Source organism: Prosopis cineraria, unplaced genomic scaffold (assembly GCF_029017545.1).
Source record: "Prosopis cineraria cultivar Desert tree isolate PC_DT_omini unplaced genomic scaffold, ASM2901754v1 PC3, whole genome shotgun sequence".
Taxonomy (NCBI): Eukaryota; Viridiplantae; Streptophyta; class Magnoliopsida; order Fabales; family Fabaceae; genus Prosopis; species Prosopis cineraria.
In genome coordinates, this window is record NW_026555334.1 from 10517727 (window position 1) to 10545517 (window position 27791).

A 27791-nucleotide genomic window follows, 5' to 3' on the forward strand; every position below is an offset into this window, starting at 1 on the left:
AAATTAATTAAGTAGTATCTTTCTTTCTCATTTTATGTAGGATTTTTTAAATTATATTTTCTTTAATTCGATTTATAAATACATTTACATTTTTCTTAACTAGGGATTATGTCATGCATGCATGTATGGACATTTAACCATTTTAAAATTTAACATGACTCTCAGAAAAATAATCAAGTAATAGAAGAAAAGATTTAGAATTACAAGTTATATAATGATTTCATTTTATGAATGTTCTCTTGAATTGTGCTGGAAGATTAAAACGAATATGATTATAAAATACGAATTTCATGAATCAATGTATTGTGCATATTTGTAAAGATAATTTACGTCGGAAAAAACTCTTTACGTATTCTGCATTTATACAAATAAAAATACAAAAAAAAATTAAAAAAAGATAAAGAGAAAAATCGAATGAAAAAAATTATTAAAAAAATTCCTTTGCTAACAATAAGAACTGAAAAATTCACGATGGCAAACACAACATGGGCTTGCCATCATCATCAACACGATTGGCGGGGACTATATACAACTTATCCAAGCGGGAAACGGGCAGATAAGTTGCTGCCCGGACTGCCCGTTACACGCGCATTACATAATCCATCACTCACCATTCTACTAACCTTTCCGGAGATTGATCGGAGAAACATGGCTCAAGCGATGGCATCTTCTGCTATGTCTGGCCTACGACGTTCCTCTCACCTTCAAGGTAGCCTCCAACTCAGTGGTTCCACGCGCCTCAACCTCCCGCCTTCTCCAGGTTGGGCTTGGGCCCGACCCGTCCCGCTGGGCTCACCCTCCGAGCCCAGCAAGTGAAGCCCGACAACGAGACCAGCCGCCGGGCGGTGCTCAGTCTCGTCGCTGCCGGCCTGGCTTCCGGCTCTTTCGTTCAAGCCGTCCTCGCCGACGCCAAGCCCATCAAAGTCGGCCCTCCTCCTCCCCCCTCCGGTGGATTGCGTAAGTCTTATTATCTCCCTCGCACCCTAACCCTGCTGATTCCAATTTTCAATTGACTTAAATCTAGTAAGAGGGCTATCAATTAGGGAACAGAATGAGTGGAATTTGATTTGATTGGTGATAATTTTGGGAAATGGCAGCTGGAACATTGAACTCAGATCAGCCAAGAGACCTTCAGCTACCTCTCAAGCAAAGGTTCTACCTCCAACCTTTATCGCCGAGCGAGGCGGCACAGAGGGCGAAGGAATCAGCGAAGGATATCATAAACGTGAAAGAGCTGATCGACAAGAAGGCTTGGCCTTACGTTCAGAATGATTTGCGTCTGAAAGCAGAGTATCTTCGTTATGATCTGAACACCGTCATATCTGCTAAGCCTAAGGACCAAAAGAAATCCCTCAAGGAACTCACTTCCAAACTCTTCCAGGATATCAGCAATGTAAGTCATATCTCTGTTATCCTATAAAGTTTATGTAGTGACAGTGAAGGATATTCAATAAATAATGTAATCAGTATTACTAATTAGGAAGGTTTGAAAGAATTAAGAAGTTGATTGTGTGGCGTTGTACAGTTGGATTATGCTGCAAAAATTAAGAGCACACCACAGGCGGAGAAGTATTATGCGGAGACAGTAGCTACTCTGAATGATGTTTATTTCGAAGCTGGGTTAAGGAAATTGAATGTTGTTAATTTGCCTTCTCTTTTGTAATCTTTGTTTATCAATTTATGTAACACGTTAATTGTTTTGGATGATCTTTGATTGAAGGGAATCAAACGAGGCGAAATTTGTTGGCACTCAGGATTCTTCTACTTTACCCCCAGGTTTTGCCCAAGGATGACAATAATATTTGTTACAAAAATTACATGGGAAGATGAAATTAAAAAAAAAAAAAAAAAGGTGAGCAATCTTTTTTGCATTTTTATCTACAAATAAAAGGTTGACAGGATAATAGAGATAGAGCCCTCTCAAGATTTGCAAACTGAAATTAAAGAGAAATAGGGAGGGAGAGGTAAATTTTATTTGTTAATGATAAAAAATGGTGAAATTCGTTCATCTCTTTCTGGTTTTGCTTGTTTATTATTTTTTCTTTTTTCTTTTAGAAAAAAAGAACTTCATCCCTTGAAATATTTATGAGGATTTGAGTTTAAATCCTTTCAAACATAATTATTAAAGCATTTTGGGTGGTCATGATTGTCATGGTTAATATTTCCTCCTGTCTTAATGTAAAAGATATTTAAAAGATTTATTTTACTCCAAATAAATAAATAGGTTATGTCTTGTGCAGTATATGATTTTCCCCTTCTACCCATCTTTAATTAGGAGTTTTTTTTTATTGTCACTGAGTGGAGAGCGTTTATATAAATATATATATATATATATATATATTCAAGACAATATAGTCAACTAAACTAATTTCAACTACTTTTTAATATTGATGAATTAACTTTTTGTCTTATACTCCTTTTCAGACTTGCAAGAACGAACATCTTGTAAGTTAAATTCGCATGTATGAGGTTTTAAATATACAGGCCATTATACTTTAAAATATTATGAGGCAAATATATGTATATCAAGCGAAAAAAAATTAAAATTTGAAAAAGAAAAAAAAATTTTAGATAGTTAATGATATGGTGAAATACTATTTGATCCTTGTAATTTACTCAATTTTAAATTAGATCTCTATATTTATTTTTTTGTATAAAGTATTTTGTTTTAATTGAGTCCTTATACAACAACAATAACAAAATTCTATAGTTTGATTAATTTATTACAACCTAATTGAGTCCTTATAGTTGATTAATTTTTTTTTAATATCTAATGGTTAAAATTCTTAAATTTTTCCTTTAAAAAAAATAAAATTAAAAAAAATTATATTTTTATTAAATTAATGTATAACCTTAGAATTAATTACATAATTTTTATAATTCAAAATTTACATAATTAGATTGTCTTTTAAATATTTTTTATACATAAAAAATTTTCATAAAAATTAATAAAAATGTAAACAGCGTATTAAATTAATTTTTTTATTTTAGCTAAAAGTATTAAATTAAATTTTCTGTAAACTTCAAGAGTTTTTTTTTAATTTAATAATTCATTGTTAATTTTAATCTTTAGGGGCTAACATATACTCACTCCATGTAAAAATATAAAATATTTTTAATTGAATTTACTCTCAATAAAGTAATTATTTTCCTTCAAATTAATACTATCTTTTTATATTTATTCCATATTTAATAAGGTATTTTACCTTAAAATAAATATAAGTGATTTATTTAATAAGAATATTTTTAAAAATAGGCAATAATTACATATTAAAAAAATTAAAAATGTCTTACACTTTTTAACCAGAAGAGAGTATAACAGATCAAATTATAAGGTTTGATTAAAATAAAATAAATTACATAAATTTAATTTAAAATTGAGCAAAATTATAAGAAGTGACAGATTAATTTTCCCAAGATAAATTATAGTGAACTTGTGCATTTGTACAAGTCCAAATAAAACCAATCATAGTTTTTTATTTTGGTCACAGAACCATCATAATTTTTATTGTTTATGAAGAATGTGACGTCTTACAAGTTTTATAAATACATTAAATTAATTTTATAATTTAATATTTAAAAAATTGAATATTAAATTTTTCCAAAAATTAGTTCTTAAAATGAAATATAGATAATTTACCGAAAATGAAAAAACCTGCATGGAGATATGATACATGATAAATTCTTACATGTAGTTAGTGCATCATTTCAATTACATTGCATTATAGTTAAAAATATATAATGTCAGATTCATTTAATATTATGTGTTATCTTTAATTATATCATTTTAAATTATTTTAACTTCTTGCATTTTTCTCTCTTTTCACATCTTTCTTTTTTTGGCTAAAGGAGACTTCATTCCAATAGAAGTTTAAAAAATTACAGCAAAGCAAAATAGCAACATAACAGCAGAAATGGGAAACCAACAGAAAGCAGCAAAAAAACAATAAAGCAAACGAAAACAGCTAAGAAAAGGAATCAGCATCAGTGGAATCAACCAATTCCAGATTTGTCAACTGCACAAGAAGCCTCCACGATATCCATTGCTAGTATGTAAAACAAAGGAAGTGATGTCAGCAACTAGCCAATAGGGTAGACATCCTTAAGTAATCAGCCTCTATGTTGCCTTCACGGTGAGTGAAAGAAAGAGAAAACCCAACATTGGAAGTAAAAAAGACTATGCTATGAAGATCAATGTCTCTACACAGCCATTCACATAATTCCAGACAGTGATCTCGAACACAACGAGTTGCAAGCAGTCACTTTCCAGTATCACCTTACTATTACCTAAATCCACAACTACTATCAAAGCCCTTTTAAATGCTAAGGCTTCATTCATAAAAGCCAGGATAGATTTAACTTTGTCCACAAAGGCCCATATAAATTCTCCCCTATCGTTTCCACATATAATGCCATTAGTAGTGGCGTTGTCCTTGGAATAAATGCCTCGTCACAGTTTATTTTGAGACAATTAACGGGGGCAAAGGCCAAGTAGAAGTCAATATGTGACTCATGTCCGCTTCCCCCTTGTGTTTGAAACCTGACAAATTTTCCAAATTCAGATATGGCAATTTTAGTTTTAATGATCACATTAACAGGGTTAAGAACTTCATGATTGAAATCAAAATCATTTCTACCGTTCCAGATAGACCATAACAGCCAGCTTACATGTGCAACATCATATGAAAGAAAGGACTCCCCATATTTGTAATTATCACACCCCACTATAACATCCCAAAGTTTTTAATTCATGAACTAACTACTAATTTAAAGATAACTTAGTGAATTAGTGAATTATATAAGATAATCATGATGCCGGAATTGTAACTTGGCATGTTGGGTCCTTGGATAGGTGTGTGATCAAGATTGGATGAAAGGAGAGCTAACTGGGATTGAATAGGAGAGCTAAAATGAAATTTTATTCATTATGCCACACACCACAGCTTAGCACAATGCATCCACCTCATGGATTAGAAATTTGACTTTAAAAGAGGGGTTAGCTCGTGATTTTGAGAGGAGAAAGGAAGGAAAATAGAAAGCATAGAGGTGAGGAAAGGGTAGCCCTTTGAGGGCATTGGTTTATGAATGCCTGAGAGTTGTTTTCGACCTATCATCTTCTAGGTAAACTTTATACCCCTTTCCTCTCTCTATCTACTCTGTTTTCTCTTGATTTGATATAAGGAGAATTGAACTTTTAGATAGTAAAGGTTGTTTTCTAGTTCAAATATCATTGAAGGGTTATTGAAAGTTAAATTAAATATTTGTAACTAGATTGGTAGTTGTTAATTGAGTTTGAGAATTTGGCTAGATTTTAGCTTAAAAAAAAAAGGTTTGAAGTTGTGAAAATCTTATATTGATGCTAATGGAATTAGTAGAAGTTGTTTAGACATAAAATTGTCCAAAGAAAGGGAATTAGAAGTTTCGACTAATTAATTGTGCTATTTAAGTGCTCAAGTTCAGTTGAAAATTGACATATAGTGGTTAATTTTATAGATTTTAGTCATTTAGAAACCTCTCGAAGGTTCAAGAAAATTGAGGCCACAATAGTGATCATGAGTAACCATTTTAGAAATAGAAAGGTTGAAAAAACTAAATAATCTATACTCCTTTTAGATTGAAAAAGTTATAGTTAACTAATTCATGATTTATGAACAATGTTAGTTGAAACCTTAATTATTAAAAATGTTCACATCTTTTCATTTATACTCTCATTAAATACCCTATATAAGAGTCTTGATCATAGTAATTAAAATTTTAATGCATGATTTTTTCAAAAAAAGTAATAAATAAAGTAGGAGCATAGTTGAAAAAATAAATATAAAAATTATTTAATACTCTGTATTTTGGACCAAACAAAGTTTTTAAAAGATGTCTTATATTGTGATTTGAAAGGTGTAGTATTTATTAACTTGTATAAGTTGTTTACAAGATTGTTGGTATAAAATTATATTGAATGATGTGTGTGTGTGTTTCAAAAAGAGCAAAGCATTGGCATGCAAAATTTGTATTTTCTATTTGTTTTTAAAAGAATACCAAATTTATCAATTGCTCCTTTTCATTAGATTGTTCCTATAATGGTTTAAATTTTGAACAAAAGCATCAAGAATTTCTATCGAAATTCCAGAAGATTGAGTCTAGTTCTTATGAATCACCTGTAAGCATTTTGGATGAGTGGTCTAATTATGTTCAAAACAGAAAGGTCTTGCAGCTTTCACATCATTATAGCATAAATCAATCAAAAGTAAATAATGATCAGAGAGCCTGAAGGTTCGATATGGAAAACTCGGGCCTTGGAGAAACTGAGACAGAGAGCAACATTTCCAAATGCATGATCCGTTCTCTCAAAAATTGTGGCAAATCCTAGCCTTTTGTTGCACAACGTATATCTCGAACCATTAAACCCCATATCCATCAGTGAGCAATCTGAGATGAAGTGTTGAAAGTTAAACATTTTCCTCCACGCTCTTGGCTTACCCCCTTTTTTCTCCTATTGAGGGATAATGTCATTAAATTCCCCAATGCACATCCATGAGCCAACAATTCCTTTGCTTAGTCGTTTGATTTCCTCATACATAGCCAATCGATCAGTCTCATTTGGTGGCCCATGAATAAAGGTAATATAAGTTGGGGCTTCTAATGTCAAAGTCAGTATCTGGATATGAATAATATTTTTAGAATAAAATAGGATATTAACCCCCACTTCTTGCACCCACCATATGGCTAGTCCTCTACTCCTCCCTTCTGGCTCAACGACCCATTCTTCAGCAAAGCCACATTTTTGTTTCACCTTCCTAACCTTAATTTTTGTTTTGTTTCCATAAGAAAAATAATTTACAGTGTTGTTGAAATCAAACCAGACTGGACGGTCTGACTGGTTTGACTGCCACACACTGAACAAAACTGTTTGGTTCAACTGGTTAAACCAATCTGGCATTTGATCTCAGTTGACCCAAATTGAACCGGTCTTTTTTTGAGAGAATCGGCTTTGACTCAAAAATCAGACTCGAGTCAACCCGGTTCAAAGCTAAAAAAAATTTAGGCTAAATTACTTAGATTCACAATTTCTCTTTTCAAATCACTAATTCTCTCTTTTCTTCTCTCCTCTAATCTCTAACTTCTCCTCCAACATCTGCCTCCAGCTCTAGAAACCCAACCTTTGGCATCGAGCCCGGAAGCTTGTGAGTCATGATAAGACGGCATGTCTCCAACTCTAACATTTTTCCTTCAAGATTACAAACTTGTATTAACATGCCTCTACCTCTAACTCTAACGTTCCAAGCATCTAGCTTTTGGAGTTAAGATCCCAAGCACTATTGACAAATTAATGTTTTATTTATATAGTTGTGCATATAAATATTATTTTTTATTTAATTTTATGTCATCGGTTCGACCACCAGTCTAACCAGTTAGACCATGAAAACCACGACCCGTTGCTCTTCCTGATTTGATGTCTGATTTGGATTTCAAAACACTGACAATTTGGGGTTTATGAATATAAGACTCCTTTAAATTTTTGACTGCAAGGGGGACCCCAAGACCTTGGCAGTTCCAAGATAATGTTTTCATGCCACACCGGTGGTAGGTTTGTTTCCTATTACCGGCTATTGTATGAGAAAATTCCACTTTTCCAAGAGAACCCCCATCACCGAAAATAAACCACCCCTCTGGAAATTCAATGCGTACCTCATCTCCCATGTTTTCAAAGTCATCTCTGCCATGATTTACAGGCATATGCTGCCCCTTCCTCGCACGGATTTGCTTCTTGATGCTTCAGCAGGAGCCCTTCATCTTTGAGATATTTGGCAAATTCGGAGTAGTACTTCATTCAGGACTGACCACCTCTTCCACAAACACTCTTCTGCATTCGCAGTTGCAATCATGGGGGTAGCCAGTTATAGGGGTTAAGGGCTTTTGACAGGTCCACATCTTTGTTTGGCATCTCAACAACATAAGCAGGGGGGATTAAATTTCGAACTGTGCTATCAATAGTCCATTCTTCTTCAGGTGATACATGTTGGGCTCCCTCTTGACCCAGCCCTGTCATAAGCTCACCCATTGTTACTTGAGTGTCCAAATTTGGTTTGATTGCCCCATTACTCGCCAGATTCTTGTTCTCCATTAATTCAACATTATCTTAACCAGACTTCTTAAAATTCACCTCCTTCTTTCTCCTATCACTCTTAATATTATCGTTATTATATCCCATAAAATCACCACGATCCTTTCCCGTTCCTATACTCATGCCCTTATGCTTGTTATTTCCCAAATTGTTAGCCCTTGTCAGCGTTCCTCTCTGCTTCCGGTCACTAAAGTTTGACATTTTTGATCTACCAATAATGGGAGCTTTCATCCAATTCGGATTTATCACTTCCATAGGCTCTTCGATAGTCCTCACATGAGAGACACCAAGACAGTTGCCATAATTCTTCTCATTTGAGTCCTCATCCTCGATCTCCTTCGTACTACTCTGACAGGTCTTTCTGTCATGCCCAATTCAACCACACTGATAGCAATAGTTCTACAATCTTTCATGCTGTACAGTGACCCATGTTGTTTTTTTGCTGGGGGCCAGGAACCTAGAAATCAGTAAGAACTCTGGCTCTAACAAAGACGCGCGTCAATCTACCATCATTCATTGGTTTCTTGATCATAACATCACCACCAACAGCATTGCCCAATGCCACAGCATTCTTTTTATCAAAGGCACCATGAGGGAGTCCATGAAATTGAACCAAAAAAGGGCAGTTCGAAAAATCAACCTCTTCATACACCATATACTCATCCCATAACTGCAGAATTAACAAAAAGCCTTGCATAAACCAAGGTTGGCCACAGATTACTATGTTATAATCTTACTGTTTTATCAAACCTAAATGAGAAAGAATTCTTAATCTTATCTAGATCATGAATTTGAACCTCCGTACTGAGACCTCAGCCTTTCTTAATCATAGAAATAACTTGTTAAAGAAAACACATGCAGACAACCCCACACACGCACACCGAGACCTCCGTCAACACCAGATAGTAGCTCAGTAGGAGATGCCTCCAACCTGAATTTCACTCGACACTCAGAGGAATAGACACTCGAGAGAGAACTCTCACAAGGGAGAGAAAAATATCTCTCCTTACATCTAGGAGACTATGATAATGATAATATATATATATATATATATATTAAAGAAGTATTCTACTTTAAAAAATATTAAAAATAATATCTCCACACCAGTTATTTCATTTTCGGAAAAATTATTAAAGATAATAATTTATAAAATTTTATTTAATTAAACTGGTAGACCTGATAAAAAAATAAACAAACAAATTTGGGAGGGCTGGTAGACCAGGATGTGCAAGAATTTCTCCATGACACGTATAAGGCGAGGGATCAACTTGGGTTGCTGGTTGACCGGGAAGATGCGGGGATTGTGATAAGTGATGACAGATAACGACGACGTTTGGGCCCTTCTCTAGAAAGAACTCCATCCTTCTCTTCTAAAACCAGTCACTTCATCACATCCATTTTTATGAAAAGCAAAGGTCCCGTATCGAGTGTTTGATTACTGAAGAATGATCAGGTCAATCTTCTCCTGCAAAATCTGCTTCTGAACGAAGACAACCAAATCCAGTGGAAATTGAATTCGCTTCCCACTTTCACTTCCTCTGCTTTTCCTATCTCGCGCAGCTCAGGTGGTCACTTGGAAATGTCAGCATACCGATGGAAAAGCTTCGACGAGAACGAGGACCGCCCTGAAAAGCCTCGTCGCTACGGCGTCACTGAGATCAGAGGTCCTCATTATTCTCTTTTGAATCAGAATGTTCTTCAGGTACTCTATTTCAGTCCTTAATCGATTTTAAGACGATCATGGAGATCTTTTTTGAGGATTGATTCTGGAGATTAGGGAGCGGATATTGTTGGAGCTACGTATCTTGCTAGGTTTGAATTTGGATTTTGTTTGAGCTAAAGATTAGTGCTAACTGTGTTTTTCCCCCGCCGGTACGGCTATACTGTCAATCTTCAAATATTTTGGAACTTGTTAGATATGTTTGAGCCCCTATCTTGCTAGGTTATGTTTGAGCATCTCTCTGGTGGTTTACCTTCTTTCTGGAAAATAATTTTTCGCTATCTTGGATGAGTCCGTGGCTCGAAAATAAAATGAGTTAAGCTGATGCGTAAAAGCAATAATGCTATGCAGATGGTTCTGGAGAAAACTTCATAGCTTTTCCGTGAAGAAGCATAAATTGGTTCAGATTTGGATGATTCATAATATGTATATTTTAAAATTTTGCTCATTTTATTTCCATTTTTCCTGTCGCTAAAGATTATGGAGGCATCACCATTGCAAACCTATTGGTTAATGGTTACTGTCAAAATATAGTGTATGAATTGCGTTCCAGAACTCACTACTCATCCATGAAGGATTATACATCTAAATAATTTTTGCGCCCGGTTCATTGTCGCACTCTTGTCCTAACTTTGGAGCAATGAAATTATTCTGTTTCACAGGATATTTTTGAGTCAATGGGAGAATTTGTTGATGGATTGAAGTTTTCTGGGGGCTCTCACAGCCTGATCCCAAAGACTGTTATTAAAGAAATGATTGACATGGCCCATCGGCATGATGTTTATGTTAGCACAGGCAACTGGGCTGAACATATGGTTGGTAAAGGTCCATCAGCTTTTAAAGAATATATTGAGGTCTGAGCTGATTGCATAATTATTTTGTAATGAATTTTCATTTCTGATTTCTAGATCAGTGATCGACATGGTTTCTTATTCATAATAGGAATGCAAGCAATTGGGGTTTGACACAATTGAACTAAATGTGGGCTCATTAGGAGTTCCTGAAGAAACATTTTTGAGATTTGTTCGCATGGTTAAAAGTGGCGGTCTGAGAGCTAAGCCCCATTTTGAAGTGAAGTTTAACAAGTCTGATATTCCTAAAGGTGGTAATAGGGCTTTTGGGGCTTATGTTCCCCAGCACCTCAATCATCTGGTATGATGCAACTCTTTATTCTCTTTCTGTGTCTGTGTGCACTAGTGTGTGGTCTGCATGTGTTATATCTATTTCTCGTATATGATGTGAATAGACATATTTAGGATTCGGACAAGTTCCTGCGAGCTCCTGTCTTCAGAATTTTACTGTAAAATCTTACATGCAATACGCCGTGATTGCAGAATAATCAGCCAAGTACCATCTCCTTGATACGGGCATATTATTGATAAGCATGTTCATGGTTTTAGCCACACTGTTAATAATAATTCAATTGAGTCTTGCAGTAATAGGTTTCACTGATTTTGAAGATATGTCCCTCAATTTTAAGAAACCAAGTTCTGCAATTGAGGGGACAAAATAAAAGTATCTAAGTTCAGAATGTCTTCATGCTTTTGATATGAATTTTGATAAACTGGATAGTTAGATGAATGGATGCAAAAGATGAATGCGTGGCTTATCGTGGATATCTTCACCTCTTTTCTTTCACCTAAGCCAGTCTTGGAATATCAAAATTACTAGGATTTATTGGAACTAATTTGGATTCTACTTTTACACACATGGAAACGCACGCGGGCACAAAGAGTACTGTTTTCTGCAGTCTTGGGTGGTTTTTAACAAACAATAATTGAACACCAGCTGGGGTGGTGCTTAATATAGAAAAAAGTGGCGAAAACTTTACTTTTGTTGGCAAAAATTTGACGCTAAATCAACATATTATGTGTACTTTTCTTTCAAAATGATCTTATGTCTATTGTAAGAAAGAAGCATAAGTGGTAGAACTAACTCTATTGGCATGGCTGTGTTTAAAATGGCAGAATTAGTAGAAGATGCGGATCTCTTGATCAGAAGGGCGGAGAGATGTTTAGAAGTAGGTGCGGACATGATAATGATCGATGCTGATGATATCTGCGAACATGCTGATTCTATCCGGGCGGACATTATTGCAAAGGTCATAGGCCGCCTTGGTATTGAGAAGATCATGTTTGAAACATCAAATCAGAGAACATCTGAGTGGTTTATCAAGCGATATGGTCCCAACGTAAATGCTCAACTGAATTATATATCCTAACCATACTTTGTCGTTTTTTAGTGTACAGGAGAAACTGATAATATCAGTTTCAAGTTTCTACTTTGCTAATATCTTCCCTTTCTCTTCAGGTGAATCTCTTTGTGGATCACTCCCACGTGATGGATGTGGAATGCCTTCGAGGACGCAACTTGGGTCGGAATCATTCATCTGTTCTTAATTCATCATATTTCATGATGGGATTGGGATGTATATAACTTGTGTGACTTTGGTTTAATTTGTGTATCTCGTGTTGTAACATTGTTGTCTCTTCTGCGGCGTGTTATTTTGAATTGTTTGTGCTTCGATAAGACAATTTTTGGCCGAAAAAAACGAAGACTTTTTTTTTATCTCCTCGTTTCATGTTTGGAACATCCTAATTGTGTGGTATACGTAACAAGGAACACTGTCGTATTATAGGAAAAAACTATAAATTATACGGAATACTTTTAGTAGTGCAATCTACATGATTACGTTTTTCCCCAAAAATTTAGTTTTAGATTTCTATAATGAGTAATATTTAAAAAAAAAACTATTTGTTCCAAATTCGGAGCCGATGATAAATTTTTATATGCATGTCATGATATAATATTTATTTATACTCTAGTAAAATAGAGTCAATGCAATTTGAGATTTAAATAATATTTAATTATGTTATGTGCATTTGTTTGGGAAAATTCGTGAAAATGCTTTGTTGGAAGAAGAATTGGTCTCAAAGATTAAATGTAATTGAAAAATTAAGATTAATTTATTTATTAAATAATTTGATCAAATGATTGGAATGTCCATATGTGTTATTCATTTTTTTTTTTCAAAAAGGCATATCTAGCCACCGGATGATAGTGCCCTTGTCAAAGCTCTGACCGATAGGTGAAGTATTGTTAGAAAGTTCACCAAAAAAGTCAACACCACTTGACATGTAAACTCAACAACTAGAGGATACAAGCATTTTGACTTAGAATGTAAGGGTTTTGGTTTAGATGCAAAACTTCTAACTTGGATGTAAGCATTTTGACACAGGGTGTACAAGTTTTGGCTTGTGTGGCTTGGGTGCAAGGGATTTGGCTTGGGTGAAAGACTTCTAGCTTGAGGTGCAAGGGTTCTAGCTTGGGTACAAGGGCTTCTGGCTAGGTGTAAGTGATCTGACTTAAGGTGTAAGGGCTCTGGCTTAAGGTGCAAGTATTATGGCTTATGTTGCAAGGCTTCTAGCTTAGACAAATACATGTAATATTTTGTGAATTACATGTAAATCAAATACACAAAAAGCACACCCCTGCCAATCCTCCAGAAATATATGAAAATGACTATAGATCATATGTAAATCAATATGAGAAAAATGTGTGAGCATGCTTGAGGAATAATTTACATGTAATCTTTAGCGAATTACATGTAAATCAAAAACACAGAGAGCACACCTCTGTCAATCCTCTAAAATTACATGAAAATGACTACGGATTACATGTAAATCAATATAGAAAAAACTTATGAGCATGTCTGAGGAATAATTTACATGTAATCTCTAACAAATTACATGTTATATAATCTCTAACAAATACATGTAAATCAATCACACAAAGAGGACACCCCTTTTAGTGCCTTAGATTTACATGAAAACTACCATTGATTCAATTTCAATCAATATGGAAAAAAATTCACGAGCATGCTCGAGGAATAATTTACATGTAATCTTTAAATGATTACATATAAATCAAACACACAGAGAGCACACCCCTATCAATTCCTCAAAATTAAATGAAAACGACTATTATGTGAAAAAACTCACGGATATGACTAAGGAATGATTTACATGTAATATCTAATAGATTACATGTAAATCGAACACACAAAGAGCACACTACTGTCTGTGTCCTTAAATTTCATGAAAATAACTATGAATTACATAAAAAATGACTAAGTCAGAAGCCTTATACCTTAAACCAGATCCCTTATACTCAAGCTAAAAACTTTGCACCCTAAGCCAAAATCATTGCACCCTCTAATTCTAGTACCTTAAATCAAAAAATATATTATGGAAAATAAGAAACAACATTATGCCCATGTTAAACTATATCATATCTTATACCAAAAATAAACAAGGGAATACTCACAATAAGTTATCTCTTTTTTAAGTATTATGCATCACATAGCAGGTCATATTAACTTGTAAAAGATGCAGATTCAATAATGTAACACATTGAAACCACTGAATTGTCCTTAAAAAACAAATGTGAGGAGGGAGAATGAACAACAATAATTTTAATAAAAGAATACTAATTCCATTAGGTTTGATTTATCTTTTTGTTAAGTACAATCAAAATGATAAACAAAGACCATAAGGCACCCCATATTAAAAACATATCATGGGAGGTTGAGAATAATTTTATGCCCATTTTAAACTACATCCTAACCTATGCCAAAAAAAAAAACAAATAAGTGAGACAATCATAAGTACACATCAAAGTACAATCACAATTCATTTAATCTTTTAAGGAAATCCTTTGATCAGTATTTTCTTATAACTCACTTGATTTATGATATGCATGAGTTGAATTTGCAAGAGCTTCTTGACTTGAACTTATTTTTTCTCATATTCGAACAAAACTTTATTTTTTTTCTCAACTAGATCCTTTCCAACAACCATGGCCATGAATGCTTGTTCCACATTTGTAGCATTCTTTGCACTTGTTCCTAGAAATGGTATGGTAATTTCATCAGCAAATGCCTATAAAAGAAAAGCAAAATAAAAATTATGCAATGCAAGGAGTGGCAATTTTGTAAGACAAAGTAGTTGTGTGGGAAATTATTTTAAGTGTTGGTTTAAAATTGCAATATTTACATTTATTTCATTTATTCCCAACAGCTTGAAAGAATAATAATTTCCAAATTCTAGTTCCAAGGACGAAAAGGATTGCAATATTAAATTGAGTGTTTACTTTATCAAGTAGAAAAAGGATTTTAAGATAAAAATGCCCATTGAGTCTAACAAGTTCATCTAACTATAAGAGGTTGGTCACAAACATGAGCCACCAATAAGCACTTTGAAAGGAGAAGTGGAAGCAAAATATTGATCAATTTTAAAGATAACTTAAGTTAATAAAGCTAGACCTGTTGAAGAGATGATAAGCCTCTCATTTGTTCTCTACTTTGGCCATACTCTAGTGGATTAGATCACATCATTCACCATCCATGCAAGTATTTTTGGTTGATTAAAAAGTTCTATGAATTCTCACTAGAATGATTAAGAAATATGCAGTAACCATGTTAACAATGTTTAGTAAAAAGCCAGAAATTATGTAATGACGAAAGTGTAACTCCTTGGGTTAGACTAATAAGGTTAACATAACTAATCTCTGCACATGGCATAAAAAGGCCTTTCCTTGTGAATATGCCTCTATATGCCGTGGTGGACATTCCTCGCATTGCAGCATGTGGCAAAAAGATATTTCTTTATATTTTCCTCTTCTTTTCTTGCTTGGATGGCCCATCTTCACTTTAGAACCACATCTTAGGATAAAATCACAATTATATATACCAATTGCCACACACCTCATCAATTCACTAATCACCCTTATTAATATTAATTAATCATGCTTAGATTTCTACGATGTTACAAAAGTGTAAAGTCTCACCGATTTACAACATTGTTAGCTAACAAGGCTGTAGATTTAGCAAGTTCGAATATCTTTTCAAAGTTATACTGCCTAATTACTTCTTTATCAAGTATGGCATCTGATAGAACCACTGATGATGCTCCTTGTCTAATATATTCTCCAGTTGATTCTACAACTATTTAGAAAAGTCATTTGTATTATAAACTCATGGAACCATAAAAAGGGAGGGGGGACAAATACATTCATCCAAAAATTCACAAAGAACAACTAAATAGTTTTGCAAATCAAAATAAGAATTGAGAATAAGTGATCAAGCATTTTTCCAAAAAATTCACTGCTTCACACAAGTAACAAAGGCAATGTTAACGGCATATTAAGCTATCATAAGACAAGCAAAAACTATTAACCCTAAAAAAGTCAATTGTGCTTGGTAGAGTTTTTCTTCAAGCATTTTCCTCATTTTGTCATGTTCTCACTTTTTACACTCATTCTCTATCATTGATCAAGATCAAGCCCCAAAAAAAATTTTATTCTCAACCACACATCACAAAAAGAGAATTTTATTATCCTTATCTACAACTTCAAAATAAGACTGATTCAACACTAGGACTCACTGAATCATATTACCTTTACACTATATATTACAAGAAGACAAACCTGAATTATACCTAGATATACTATTCACAAGAACAAAGTTAAACTAAAAAAATAATCGAGGCATATAAAAGAAGGAAAAAGGAGCAAAAGAGGACTGGAAAGAGAACATCAAGGGTTGCCTTAGACTGATCTTTGTGATCATTAATGTAACATGAGGAAGGAGAGGGGAGTACAAAAGCTAGCCCCCAATTTTCTATCAGTTCAATAACACTTGTACCTTTAAAACTAATAACCCTCTGACAAAGATGAAAGTGAGATGCCGTCACAATTTAGGATTATCTATTGATACAAAAAAAAATGTCACATAAATAGCAAGATGCAAATCCACAACTTTTTTACTACAAGTGATTCATGGTGTTTCTTGAACAACAAAAGAGTAAGACCTATGTACATATTATTGCATGAAAATTGGAACACACACGCGCGCGCGCGATCAATGTTTTACTATAGAGCCCATATTGAATTCATATCACACCCTCCTACATTTGGATATCTTATCTTCCTATTTATACTCATAAACGTTTACATGAGTGCCTTACTTACTAATGAACTTCAACCCATCCCCCTACTACTCATTTTTTCATGCAAAAAAAACTTTTAAAGGAAGTCATACCATACATAACAGTACTGAAGTTTTGAACATGGAAGGTGAATACATCTAGAAATGGTATAAAAGACAAAAAAAAAAGATGGAATCAAATATTTTGAAAACAATAGGATGAGGAGTTGCAATAGTAAAATAACAAGTCCCTTTCAAAGGTTATTGAACAATATTTGTATTATAACATTCAAAAGCTAATGAAAAGATGTGATTACTCACATTGGTAGGATTCATGGAGAGCCTAGTGTAAGCAAAGCCAGCCATAACTAAAACCAAGATAGACATAGCCAGCAACCAAGTCTTCAACAATTCATTACGAGAGCCCTTGAGCATGATAAAAAGAACCACCATAGTCATCACAAATGTCAGAACCCCTTCAGCCATAACACCAGTATGCAAATCAACTTCCATCAATGGTCCTTCAATTGTTTAGAGCTTGAGCAAAAATCTCTTGCCATCATAGCTAAGCTCAACTTTTCTACCTCGTTTGTCCCTTTAGTTCTCTGATTAGGGATTGTCTCTCTTATTCGATCTCCATCCATTATATGCAAAACTTTTATTGGTGCTTAGATATTAGTTTTAGAGAAGAGTTTTCTAAGAGAAGAGTTGCACAGTTATGGTGACGCACACTCACACACAAAGAGATGAAAGATCAAAGTTGAAACTCGTGTTGTTAGCCGGAAATCATCTCTAATTTACTGTATTCTTCTCTCCCAACACCAAGGGCATTTTGGTCCATTCATCCCATTCTTTTTGAATATTAAAATGAGTTTGGTCCTTCAATTCCATTTGGTCCTCAGGACTAACTTTGCTTCCAACCAAATCCTTTTCACCAATTTTCCCTCTTTATTTTACTTGATATATTATTATAAGTGATGTGGCATTAATAATTGTTATGAAATGTGTGATTGAATTATATGATTCAGTGTTATCTTATTGAATAATGTATAAATGGCATGATACACATAATGTAAGCTTACAAATTTATGTTTTTATCTTTATTTGGCTGTAAGAGAAGGGGCTGGAATGTCTTTTAAGGAAAATTCCCTCCTCTTTTTATATTTTTAAATTAGAAAGGCAGGTACTAACAACTTAAAATTATAAGCAAAATCAAACCCGTGACCTCTCAATTATAAGAGTGTTCTCATACCATTACACAAGGTCATTGGCAAATCCTCCCTCTTTTTGTGAGAACAGAATGTCTTACTAGTCATTACAATTTACACATTAGTCTTTGCTGTTGTGTTTTTTTTTTGTTGAAGTTTTTGAAATTGAATAATTAGAGACACAGAATAACGGTACTTTTATTAATTTTTTGGTTGAGAGTGTGGATCGTGGAATTTAGAGATTACATGGCACCAATTTCACGAAACGCACAAGAAAGGAAAACGCAATCATATTATAATTTGTTCTGGGCAAAAAAAGAAAAAAAAATCATATTATGATTATTGGAGTCCCAACGTGGAAGCCCTGACTCGGTCAATGACTTGGTTAGCGTATATTAATTAATTAATTAATTATTGAAGGTTGCCAAGAAAACTCAAAAGTCTGCATCCGGCGAGGTCTCCACACGACCACACCCCCTAACCCAAACCTTTCTTTTTTGTCTTTAACTTGGTCGGCCTACTTGACATCTATTATTTCCTTCTACCGTTGTTGAAAGAAAATTGGAATTGAAATTAGGGAACTCAAGATTAAAAGAAAAAAGAAAAAAAAAGAAATAATAATAATAATAGAATCTCACAAAAAAATATATTCTCCCATTAAAAAATATAAAATATTTTTAACTAAATCTCACCCGTTAATAAATTAGTTATTTACTTTCAAACTAACCTTATCTTTCTATATTTACCTCTATTAAATACCCTACAATAAATATAAAGTCATTCATCAATATGGGCTCTTTTAAAAAAAAAGTAATGATTATACTTCGAAAGACTAAAAATACTTTATATTTTTTAACATCCAACTCTTTAAAAAATACATTATATTTTTAATAAAGGGAGTAAATAACAGTCAAATATTTTAAAATATCATAATTCTCCTGAAATTCAAGATACCTTTCTCATATAATGATTTTAGATTAAATGACTAAATTATCTCTTGTTTAAAATTTTAAAAATAATGGATTGATGTAGAAAATTATAATTTCTTGTATAATTCTTGCGATTGATAGAATAAAAATTAAAATTGCTTAAGCAAAATTTGTAACCGATTATTTTTAGAACTTAGATTTTAATGATAAAAGAAATTTCACGTAAAAATTTTTATTTTAGATTTCAATGATAAAAGAAATTTCACGTAAAAATTTTTATTTTTTATTCAATTTATACGATTTATAGAATAAAAGTTGTGATTAATTTTTTTTTTGAACTTATACTTCAATGATAAAAAAAATTTTAAGTGGAAAGTTGTGCCTTTTTATTTATTTTTGTGATTCATATAATCAAAGTTATAATTGCCAAAATAAAAGTTATAATTGAGACAGGTTATTTCTTCTTTTTTTTGGTCTAATGATTGGTTATTTTTAGAACTTATTTATCAACTATAAAAGAAATTTTACATAAAAAGTTATTTTTTTTTTCAATTTTTACTATTTGCAAAATAAAAATTGTGATTGTTGAAACAAAAGTTGCAACTAAAAAAATAAAACAATATCCGTTATTTTTATTTTAAACAATGGGCAATTTAGTTATTTAACCTAAAATGATTAATATCATAAAGGTATCCATGGGCTTCAAAGAAATTATAGTATTTTAAGAGATCTGATTGTCATTTATATATTTTGATAGGATTTTATTATTATGTTTTCTAAAAATAATTTATATAATATTTATTGTGGGTTTGTTACCATGATTTATTATTTGATAATATCCCTTTTTTTTCATTTCTTATCTAAAGGGATGGAATATTTTTATTATATTTTCGTTTATTTTTTATTTTTATTTTGATTTTACTTATTTATCCCTTTATTTGTTACTCATTTTCCTTCTAGTATTTTCTTTCAAGGAATGCTAGACACCGTTTATTAATAAGCAAAACATTTTTCTCTTAAACCATTTTTCAAATGAGTGAAACTCCTGCTTGTTAGTGGTCTATTAGTGATATTTTAATGGAGAGAGATTTTAAAATCCCTCACTTATTAAAATAGGGTGTTCAGCGTTCTTTTTAAAGAAAGAAATTTCAAGATATCCAACACTCCTAAAAAAGAGTTTAGGAATAAATTAATATCAAATGACATGCCACGTCAATGGAAAATGAAAAAGTTAATGAATCATTAATCGAAAGAGATATTTGCTCATCTGAAAATGATTTAAAGAAAAAAAATATCTCACTTATTAATATAAAGGCCCAGCACTCCTCAAAATGAAGTATAGGAAGAAAAATAAACTTTAAACCTTGTTCATTCAATGAAATCACCAATGTCTCATTGACAAAATAGAAATGAAATGAAAAATGCAGTGAGGTTTAAACTAGAGACAATATAGACTGTTGTTATCATCGAGGGACGTTGCTAGCATATGAAATAATAATAAAAATTGTGTCATAAAATCATTGTTTTATGATTAAATCATTCAATGGGATCAGTCCCAATCATTTGTCACATAAATAATTCAAGTGGGAAAGCGTAATTAAGATTTCAAACTAATCTCATTTAATTCTGGCCCTAAAAAAATATAAGAATTACTAGCCCATGCACAGATAGCAAATGCTGATCAGGACAACTTATTTAATCAAAATTTCTGGCCCGTGATAAAAAAAAAAATTGTTTATTTCGTTATTTTTGTTATGTGATGTCGTCACCATCTTAGCTTCTGTGTGATTCTTTCAATGTCAAAGAAGAAGATTTTCAAATATCAGAGGCCAAAATCAATCTCAAAAGGTACAACAAAATCCCTTGGACGCTACTTGAACCAACAATGATGAATTGGGATTCTCGAGTCATTGAATAGCTTAAATTTTGGAAACTCCATGGCTGGTGGTATCTTGCTATGGATGGAAACAACATGCGAATAAAAAGAACTGTGTAATTGAGGGGAAATGTCTTTCCATGATTGTTCACTTTCCTTTGAAACTGGAGATATCAAGCATATTATTTCATCTCTCAAAGTTCTCAGAACATTCACTGAACTTCTGAGGGTAAAAGTAAAACTGAGAAAGAAGATGCGTGGGGATTTCTGGCTTTCTCTGAAGAGATCAATTCACTGCAAACCAAACCCATCAGAAGTTCATGAACCAGAAGCAATCACCCAACAGAGAATTCCTCAGAAGATTTCAGATTGCTTCCAAAGAACAAGCAATATTCTCTCAGAGAAACATAGAAGTGGCAGTCTAATCAAATCCTTACGGAGCAGTAATATCCTTAGCCCCATAACCCATGAAGTTGTCCTTAACATCTCCTGCCATGGATTTCGAACTTGTCGATGTTGTCCTCGTCCTTTAAATAAAGAAATGAGAGGTCCTCATGAATCAAGACGACCAACAACCACACCTTCAATGAGGACCCATGATGTTGATTGCAATGAATGTAACATATCTTCCTCAAATTCAAGGGTTTTGATGCAAACAGATTCTAATAATGATATTCCTTCAACTTTGATTTGTCCCAAGTGTGGTGAGAAACTCAAATGTGTTGACGCTGTTGAAACACACCATGTCTCCCAGCATTCAGGTGTTGACCAATCTTTTTCCTTGTTGAATTGGCACGTCTGAGTTTTAGGTGTTTCTGTTTGTTTGTTGTTCCTTTTTTTTTTTTTGAGCCAATGACATATTTCCTTGAGACTCTCTGATTTCTCTTATGCAGACTTAGCCTAGCTATCACATATTTCCTTGAGACTCTCTGATTTCTCTTATGCAGACTTAGCCTAGCTATCACACAAGAACCTAAAATTTTCAACCACCAATGAATTGTTTATAGTACTACAAGAAATGTGTGATTACCATAAGTTAGAATCTAAGCTATAACAATTAGCTTTAAAAGTTGGAAATTTGATTCCAGGAATCAACTGTACTATGACTTCAGAATGTACCGTTTTTTCTTTCTGGGCAGTGATTGAACTTGATGAAGAAGATTCAACAAGGCAGATCATAGAAACAATATGCAGAGCCAGCTGGAGTAACTCTCAGACCAAGTCAGGGAAGATTGAGAGTTTGCTCAAAGTCCAGAACACGCCAAGAACCTTCGCTAGGTTTGAGGAATACAGACAAATGGTGAAGAACGAAGCTGAAAAGTCACACAAGAAGCAACCTCGTTGTCTGGCTGATGGCAATGAGCTTCTAAGGTTCCATGGCACAACCATCGCATGTTCACTGGGCACCAATGGCTCTTCTTCTTCTGGTTTGTGCAGTTCAGAACATTGTTGTGTGTGCCAGATTCTGAAACATGGGTCCTATGCAACCAACGAGTGTCATGGTTCATTTGGGGTCCTCACTACTTCAACTTGTGATAAGGCCTTTGAATCCATAGGGTCAGTTGATTCAGAATCTGATAATAAGGGACCATCTCTAAGGATGTCGGTTATGGTGTGTAGGGTAATAGCTGGGAGAGTTCTGTATAGTTCTCTGGAGGAAATTGAAGCAGTGGAGAATTATGGGTTTGATTCTTTGGCAGAGAAGACAAGTGGAGATTCAGAGATTGAAGAGCTTTATGTGTTAGATGCTAGAGCTATTCTTCCTTGCTTTGTGGTAATATACAAACATTGAAAGTTTGAGTACTTCAGTTCAAATTAAGGTTTTTGCTCCCCTTCCCCCAAAAAAAAAAGGGTTCAAATTAAGGTTTAGATAAAATTCTTGGAAAAAATCAGTATTTGTTGCTTATATTTTACACCAAATTTTCATTTTGATCTTTATATAGGTTTTTTTTAAAGAAAATTAGGTTTACACTCATTGGTCTTCAAATACTGAATTTGTTATATATAGTTATCTAAAATTTATAATTACTAAATTAGATTTAAGTATTATTGAGTTTAATTGAAAGTAATTCTTTTAATTTTTTCTGTTTTTGTACTTAAACATAAATCCCGTACTTAAACAATCTTGACATCTTCCACTAACTTGTATGTAGAGTTTTTTTTTTTTTTTGCCAAAGGAACACTATATTAGAAACATAACAAAATCAACAATTCACCAACCAAGAACATAAATGGCAGAAAAAAAATGAAAGCGGCCAAAAAAAAAAAAGAAATTAGCAAAAGCAAGCCAGAGGTTCATGTGTGTTCCAAAAGAGAACATCCCAAATCTCATAAAGTCACAATCTAGGAAGAGTTAAAAGGGGTGGGGGCTGAAAAGCCCAGTATGAAGAGCACACCCTTATCCCTACTGCAAGAAAGACCCAATCTACAGCAAGGGCGAAGTTTCATAGAATCCACTTAAAACTTCAAGGACTTAGTGTTTGTCCATAATTCAAACTAAAATCTACAATGATAGAGCACTCCCATTCTATGTATGAAGCATTGTACCTCACAGCTTCTACCAAAGGGAACCAAATAGATAGACCCAACACCTGTGAAAGAGCCATAAAAGATAAGCACTGCAGGCACTGGATCATGGCTTCCACATGACTATAAAAAGAAGAGATAGAACACGCCTTCATTGCAACAACCTTAAAACAACCATTAGATGGCAAATGAATTGGAAAAACATAACTAGAATTATTAAAAACATGATCAAAAGCACCACTAAAGAGAGCAAAACGATCCATATCAGTAGTAACAAAATCAATATTAGCAAACTTGGGTCCTTCATTGGCTGCATCCTGATCTCTACTATCCACAGTTTGTGCTTGCATAACACTGATACACCAATTATTTGCAGCCCAGAATATAAGTAAATATGTGGTAGCAAGCTACTAATCATACTTCCAATCCCTAGGAGCAGCAGTAGGATTTACAATAAATCTCCAAGACTAAGTATATTAATACGATTAACTATTAAATCCATCCTTGATGATTGCAACATAGAGAAGAAAAACCAAAGACACAGCATGGCTTCCTTTATCATATGCCAACAGAGAGCAATATATAACTATATTTAAAAAATAACTTGTATATAAGATTGAGGCACCTGATTGGCTAAAAACACTGGTTGTTCTTTAACTAGTTTAGGGACATGCCTCACCAATTTCTTAGATCTGGGTCTCTTAATATCACAGAACCTCTTCCCTACCTTTTCTGATATAATTACCTCTGGCTCCTTAATAGCCATTTCCATAAGCTCCTTTGAATCGTACTTCCACAGCCTTGGGGGCACCCATCGAAGGTCACTGGCTACCATCACAAGATCAGAGAAACTCCATATGGCTGTCGTTTTTTCTTTTTCCAAAGTAGAAGACCAAAAAACTTACCCAATACTAAATCTCTTCCAACCTCCCCATAATCCATCACAAGAAACCTTCCATTAACATTGTTTAGCCATTCCTATTGGATCATGTGTTTTGATAATTACAAAACTAAGAAAGAGATATTTATTATGTATGCAAATATAAAGAATCATAGATGAAGACACAAACCTTAAAAGTATGAAGAATCAATAGAAGATGAAGAAGTTTAGAATAAATAATTTAAATTCTCTTAGATTTAATGTGAAAACTTAGAGAGTTTGATCACTTTTCTTAATCATAAAATGAATGCATCATATATTTCTTTTATATGCATTAAGACTCATATAAGTTTGTTAAGGTTTGCAAACAATGTCTTTCTTGTATATGATTTTTCATAGAAAAAATTTGCATAATGAAGAGACAGAATCACGTGTGATTCTGCAGGTCATTCACAAATTTTTGCATATTAGTCACATTGACAGCTAAATCACGTGAGTGTGAAGAAGTGCTTCACACGTGATTAAGCACTTATGTTGTATGTTGCCTTATGCTTTGTCTCTGCATGCAAAACCACGCATGAAAGACTTCATTGTCCACACAAGTTTTAGCATCTGTGCTTCATTGTATTGTGACAAAGTGCAGAACCACACGTGAAACTGATGGTAGTCATGCGTGATTTGTCATTTATTGAACAATCACACTTTGTTTTGTTGAGTCTTAAATCTTCTCAAGTCAAGCTAAAATTATTCACATGTATGATCATTGATTAACAAATCCATATCTCTTGATCATTCAAAATATTGCTTGAGTTATACTTTGTTCCACTCGTGAATATGCATCAGACAAATTTATTCATTGGTGTTTGTAATTTCATGCGTGATATCATTCTGGTTCCACACGAATTTTGATCACATTGAATTGGCATTCTACCAACCATTTCACACGTGAGAGAGTAAAAGTTCCACACGTGATTTATTATACAAAACTAATAATAGTTCATTATGTGCAAAACCACGTATGAGAGCAAATGGTGCACTCACAAGTTTTAGCACTGTGATATATTAGTATATTTATAAGTGTAAAACCACTCGAGAGAGCAATATGATACCACGCAAATTTTAGCACTCAGAACTGAATGAATATTCTTAAGTGCTAAACCACGCGAGAGAGAAATGAGATACCACGCGTGATTAAGCACACAAAACTGAATAGTTACTCAGAAGTACAAAACCACGCATGAGAGGACAAAGTGTTCACTTGTGATCTATCACATTTAGTTTTGTAAAACTTTTCCGGTGCAAAATCACGCATGATTATATCAATCACTCACAAGAAAATGCACCAACGGTTATAATCACTGTTTTAACGGTACATCAACTTCTAAAAACTATATAAGTGATTCATTTTAAACCAGAGCAAGAAAAAAATGATCCTTGAACGAACAAATTTTCATTTGTGCATTTAAAAGAGCTTTCAAATCGTGATTTTACTCAGCATTCATTCATCATTCTTGAAAAGAATTGTAAAAAACTATCAAAATTTATAAGCTTTCACTTTATATTCTAATAATCTACTCTTTAAGAGAGTTTTCTTTAAAAAGTTTTTATTTTCTTCTCAAAAATTTTAAAAAGGAATTTTCAAGTGTTGTAATAACTTATTGAATTGTAGTAAGGTGTGTTAAGTGAATTAAGACAATGTTAGTCTTGAGAGTTATACTATAATAACAAGTACCAATTGAAACTTGTAATTTTAGTTAAAAATTTTAAGTGTAATTTTGAGGATTGAATGTAGACTAAATTCGTGGTTAAATTAATATAAATTTTGAGTGTGTTATCTTCTTCCTTTACTCTTTAACTCTTCATTCTTTTTAATTTTTTTTAATAATTTTAAGTGTCACTTAATTTATTCTTGTTTAACAATTTCTCTCATTCGACACACGCCTAAATCAACGCACACACCCACCCCACAAAACACGCCCTCTCATCCTATAGCCGTCGGGGAGTAGCATCTGACACCACCTCCCATCAAAGCAGAGAATCGCCATGCTAGGGAGCTCCCACTAAGGGGAAATCTCCGAAGAGCGATCGCCTGCGCGACAAAGAAACCGAAACGGTGCTCAAGAAGCGAGACTGAGGATCAAAAAGTCATATATATTTAAAGTTAATACATGTAATTTTGACACTTAGAAAATGTAAGAATCAACTTTGACATTGTTTAAAATTATGGGAACTACTTTTTTTTTTTAAAAAAGAAAACTTAAATTATAAATAACAAATTAGAAATTCAGGCAAACAATGAAAAACTAAATATATTTTAAAAACAATTGAATATTATTTTTTCTAACGGAAGCGATTATCTTGCTTTGATGTATCATACTAGGCTACATTCAATAAAAGCCAAAGAAAGGAAATATTTTCCCATGTCACTACACTAATATAAATATACTTCCTCCATTTAAAAATATAAGATATTTTTAATCGAATCTCATCCCCAATAAAGTAGTTACTTACTTTTCAACTAACCCTATCTTTTCATATTTATCCTTATTAAATATCTTATAATAAATATAAAGTCATTATCAATAGGGATATTTTTAAAAAAATGCAATGATTACACCTCAAAAGATTAAAAATACCTTACATTTTTTAATATTTAACCCCTTAAAAAATACCTTATATTTTTAAATGAAAAAAGTATAATATTTATTATAGCACTATAATCATCATATTTAACAAGATGTATAATCACTGCAACCAGAATGTATGCAGGTTCGGTTTACTATAACTAACAGCCACGGTTTGCAAACATGAAAGAATCCTTCCAACTGTTGTAAAAAGACACAGTTGTATCACCCATAGGAACAAAATAGCCACGGTTTTCGAAAACCTCTGGCTGCAACCATGTTTGAACCATGATGGTTCTAATAGAAACCGTGGTTCAAGCCACAATCCTATCAATCTGATAGAATTATGCCAGTAGCCACGGTTTCTGAAAAGCCAGGGCTTGGTTTCCAAAAAATGAAACCTAAGCCACGGTTGCATGGCTACCAAAACAAATGTTTAAAAAAAAAAATCAGCAATGTTTTCAATAATTTAAAAAGTCTTTTAATTTATTTTTTTTTACAATTTTTTTAAAAAATATGTCCTGCAATCTAATTTGCTTAAAAATATTTTCAGTAATTTAATTTATTTGTTTTATTGTCAGATTATTATACATTAATTTATTTTTCTAAATTTATCAACTCCTATAGTGTCTATGGATCAGTATGCATTCAATATTGTTCAAGTTTTTATGTCTCTTTGTTTTTTTTGCTAGATTTAGGTTTTTATGTAATATCACGCATTTGTTGATATGCTTTGACATTTTTCACTCAATTTTTTTAATATTTCATTTGATTATAAAATTCGTTTCCACCTGTAAAACAAAAGTGAAAATATAGTTAGAAAACCTAAACTAAAAGAACAAACGGTAAACCAAAAAAAGAAATAAAATTGAAAGAAAAACTACCAACCTCATCACATCGTCGACTTCAAATATGATGAACTTG

The 27791-nt window shown here is 33.1% G+C and overlaps 2 protein-coding genes and 1 pseudogene across 3 annotated transcripts; all 3 read left to right on the top strand.

Annotated features, from left to right (window-relative positions):
• The first annotated feature begins 633 nt into the window (after positions 1 to 633).
• Positions 634 to 1753, top strand: LOC129307282 (oxygen-evolving enhancer protein 3-2, chloroplastic-like; annotated as a pseudogene).
• A 7668-nt stretch (positions 1754 to 9421) lies between these two features.
• On the top strand, positions 9422 to 12407 carry LOC129306668 (protein HEAT-STRESS-ASSOCIATED 32-like). Its single transcript, XM_054947370.1, is given in 6 exon segments — positions 9422 to 9821; positions 10502 to 10693; positions 10782 to 10968; positions 10971 to 10991; positions 11807 to 12030; positions 12150 to 12407. Coding segments are annotated over 6 exon segments (873 nt in total). The 5' UTR covers positions 9422 to 9698; the 3' UTR covers positions 12276 to 12407.
• Positions 12408 to 20776: 8369 nt separating this feature from the next.
• On the top strand, positions 20777 to 22680 carry LOC129307175 (uncharacterized). 2 transcript variants are annotated; one of them, XM_054948057.1, is made up of 2 exons: positions 20777 to 21598; positions 21926 to 22680. In XM_054948057.1, the coding sequence occupies exons 1-2, from the start codon at positions 20968 to 20970 to the stop codon at positions 22627 to 22629; spliced, it is 1335 nt and encodes a 444-aa protein (XP_054804032.1). In that variant the 5' UTR covers positions 20777 to 20967; the 3' UTR covers positions 22630 to 22680. The 2 variants fall into 2 exon arrangements, with proteins under 2 accessions (XP_054804032.1, XP_054804033.1); XM_054948058.1 differs by having other exon boundaries at positions 21977 to 22680.
• The last annotated feature ends 5111 nt before the right edge of the window (positions 22681 to 27791 follow it).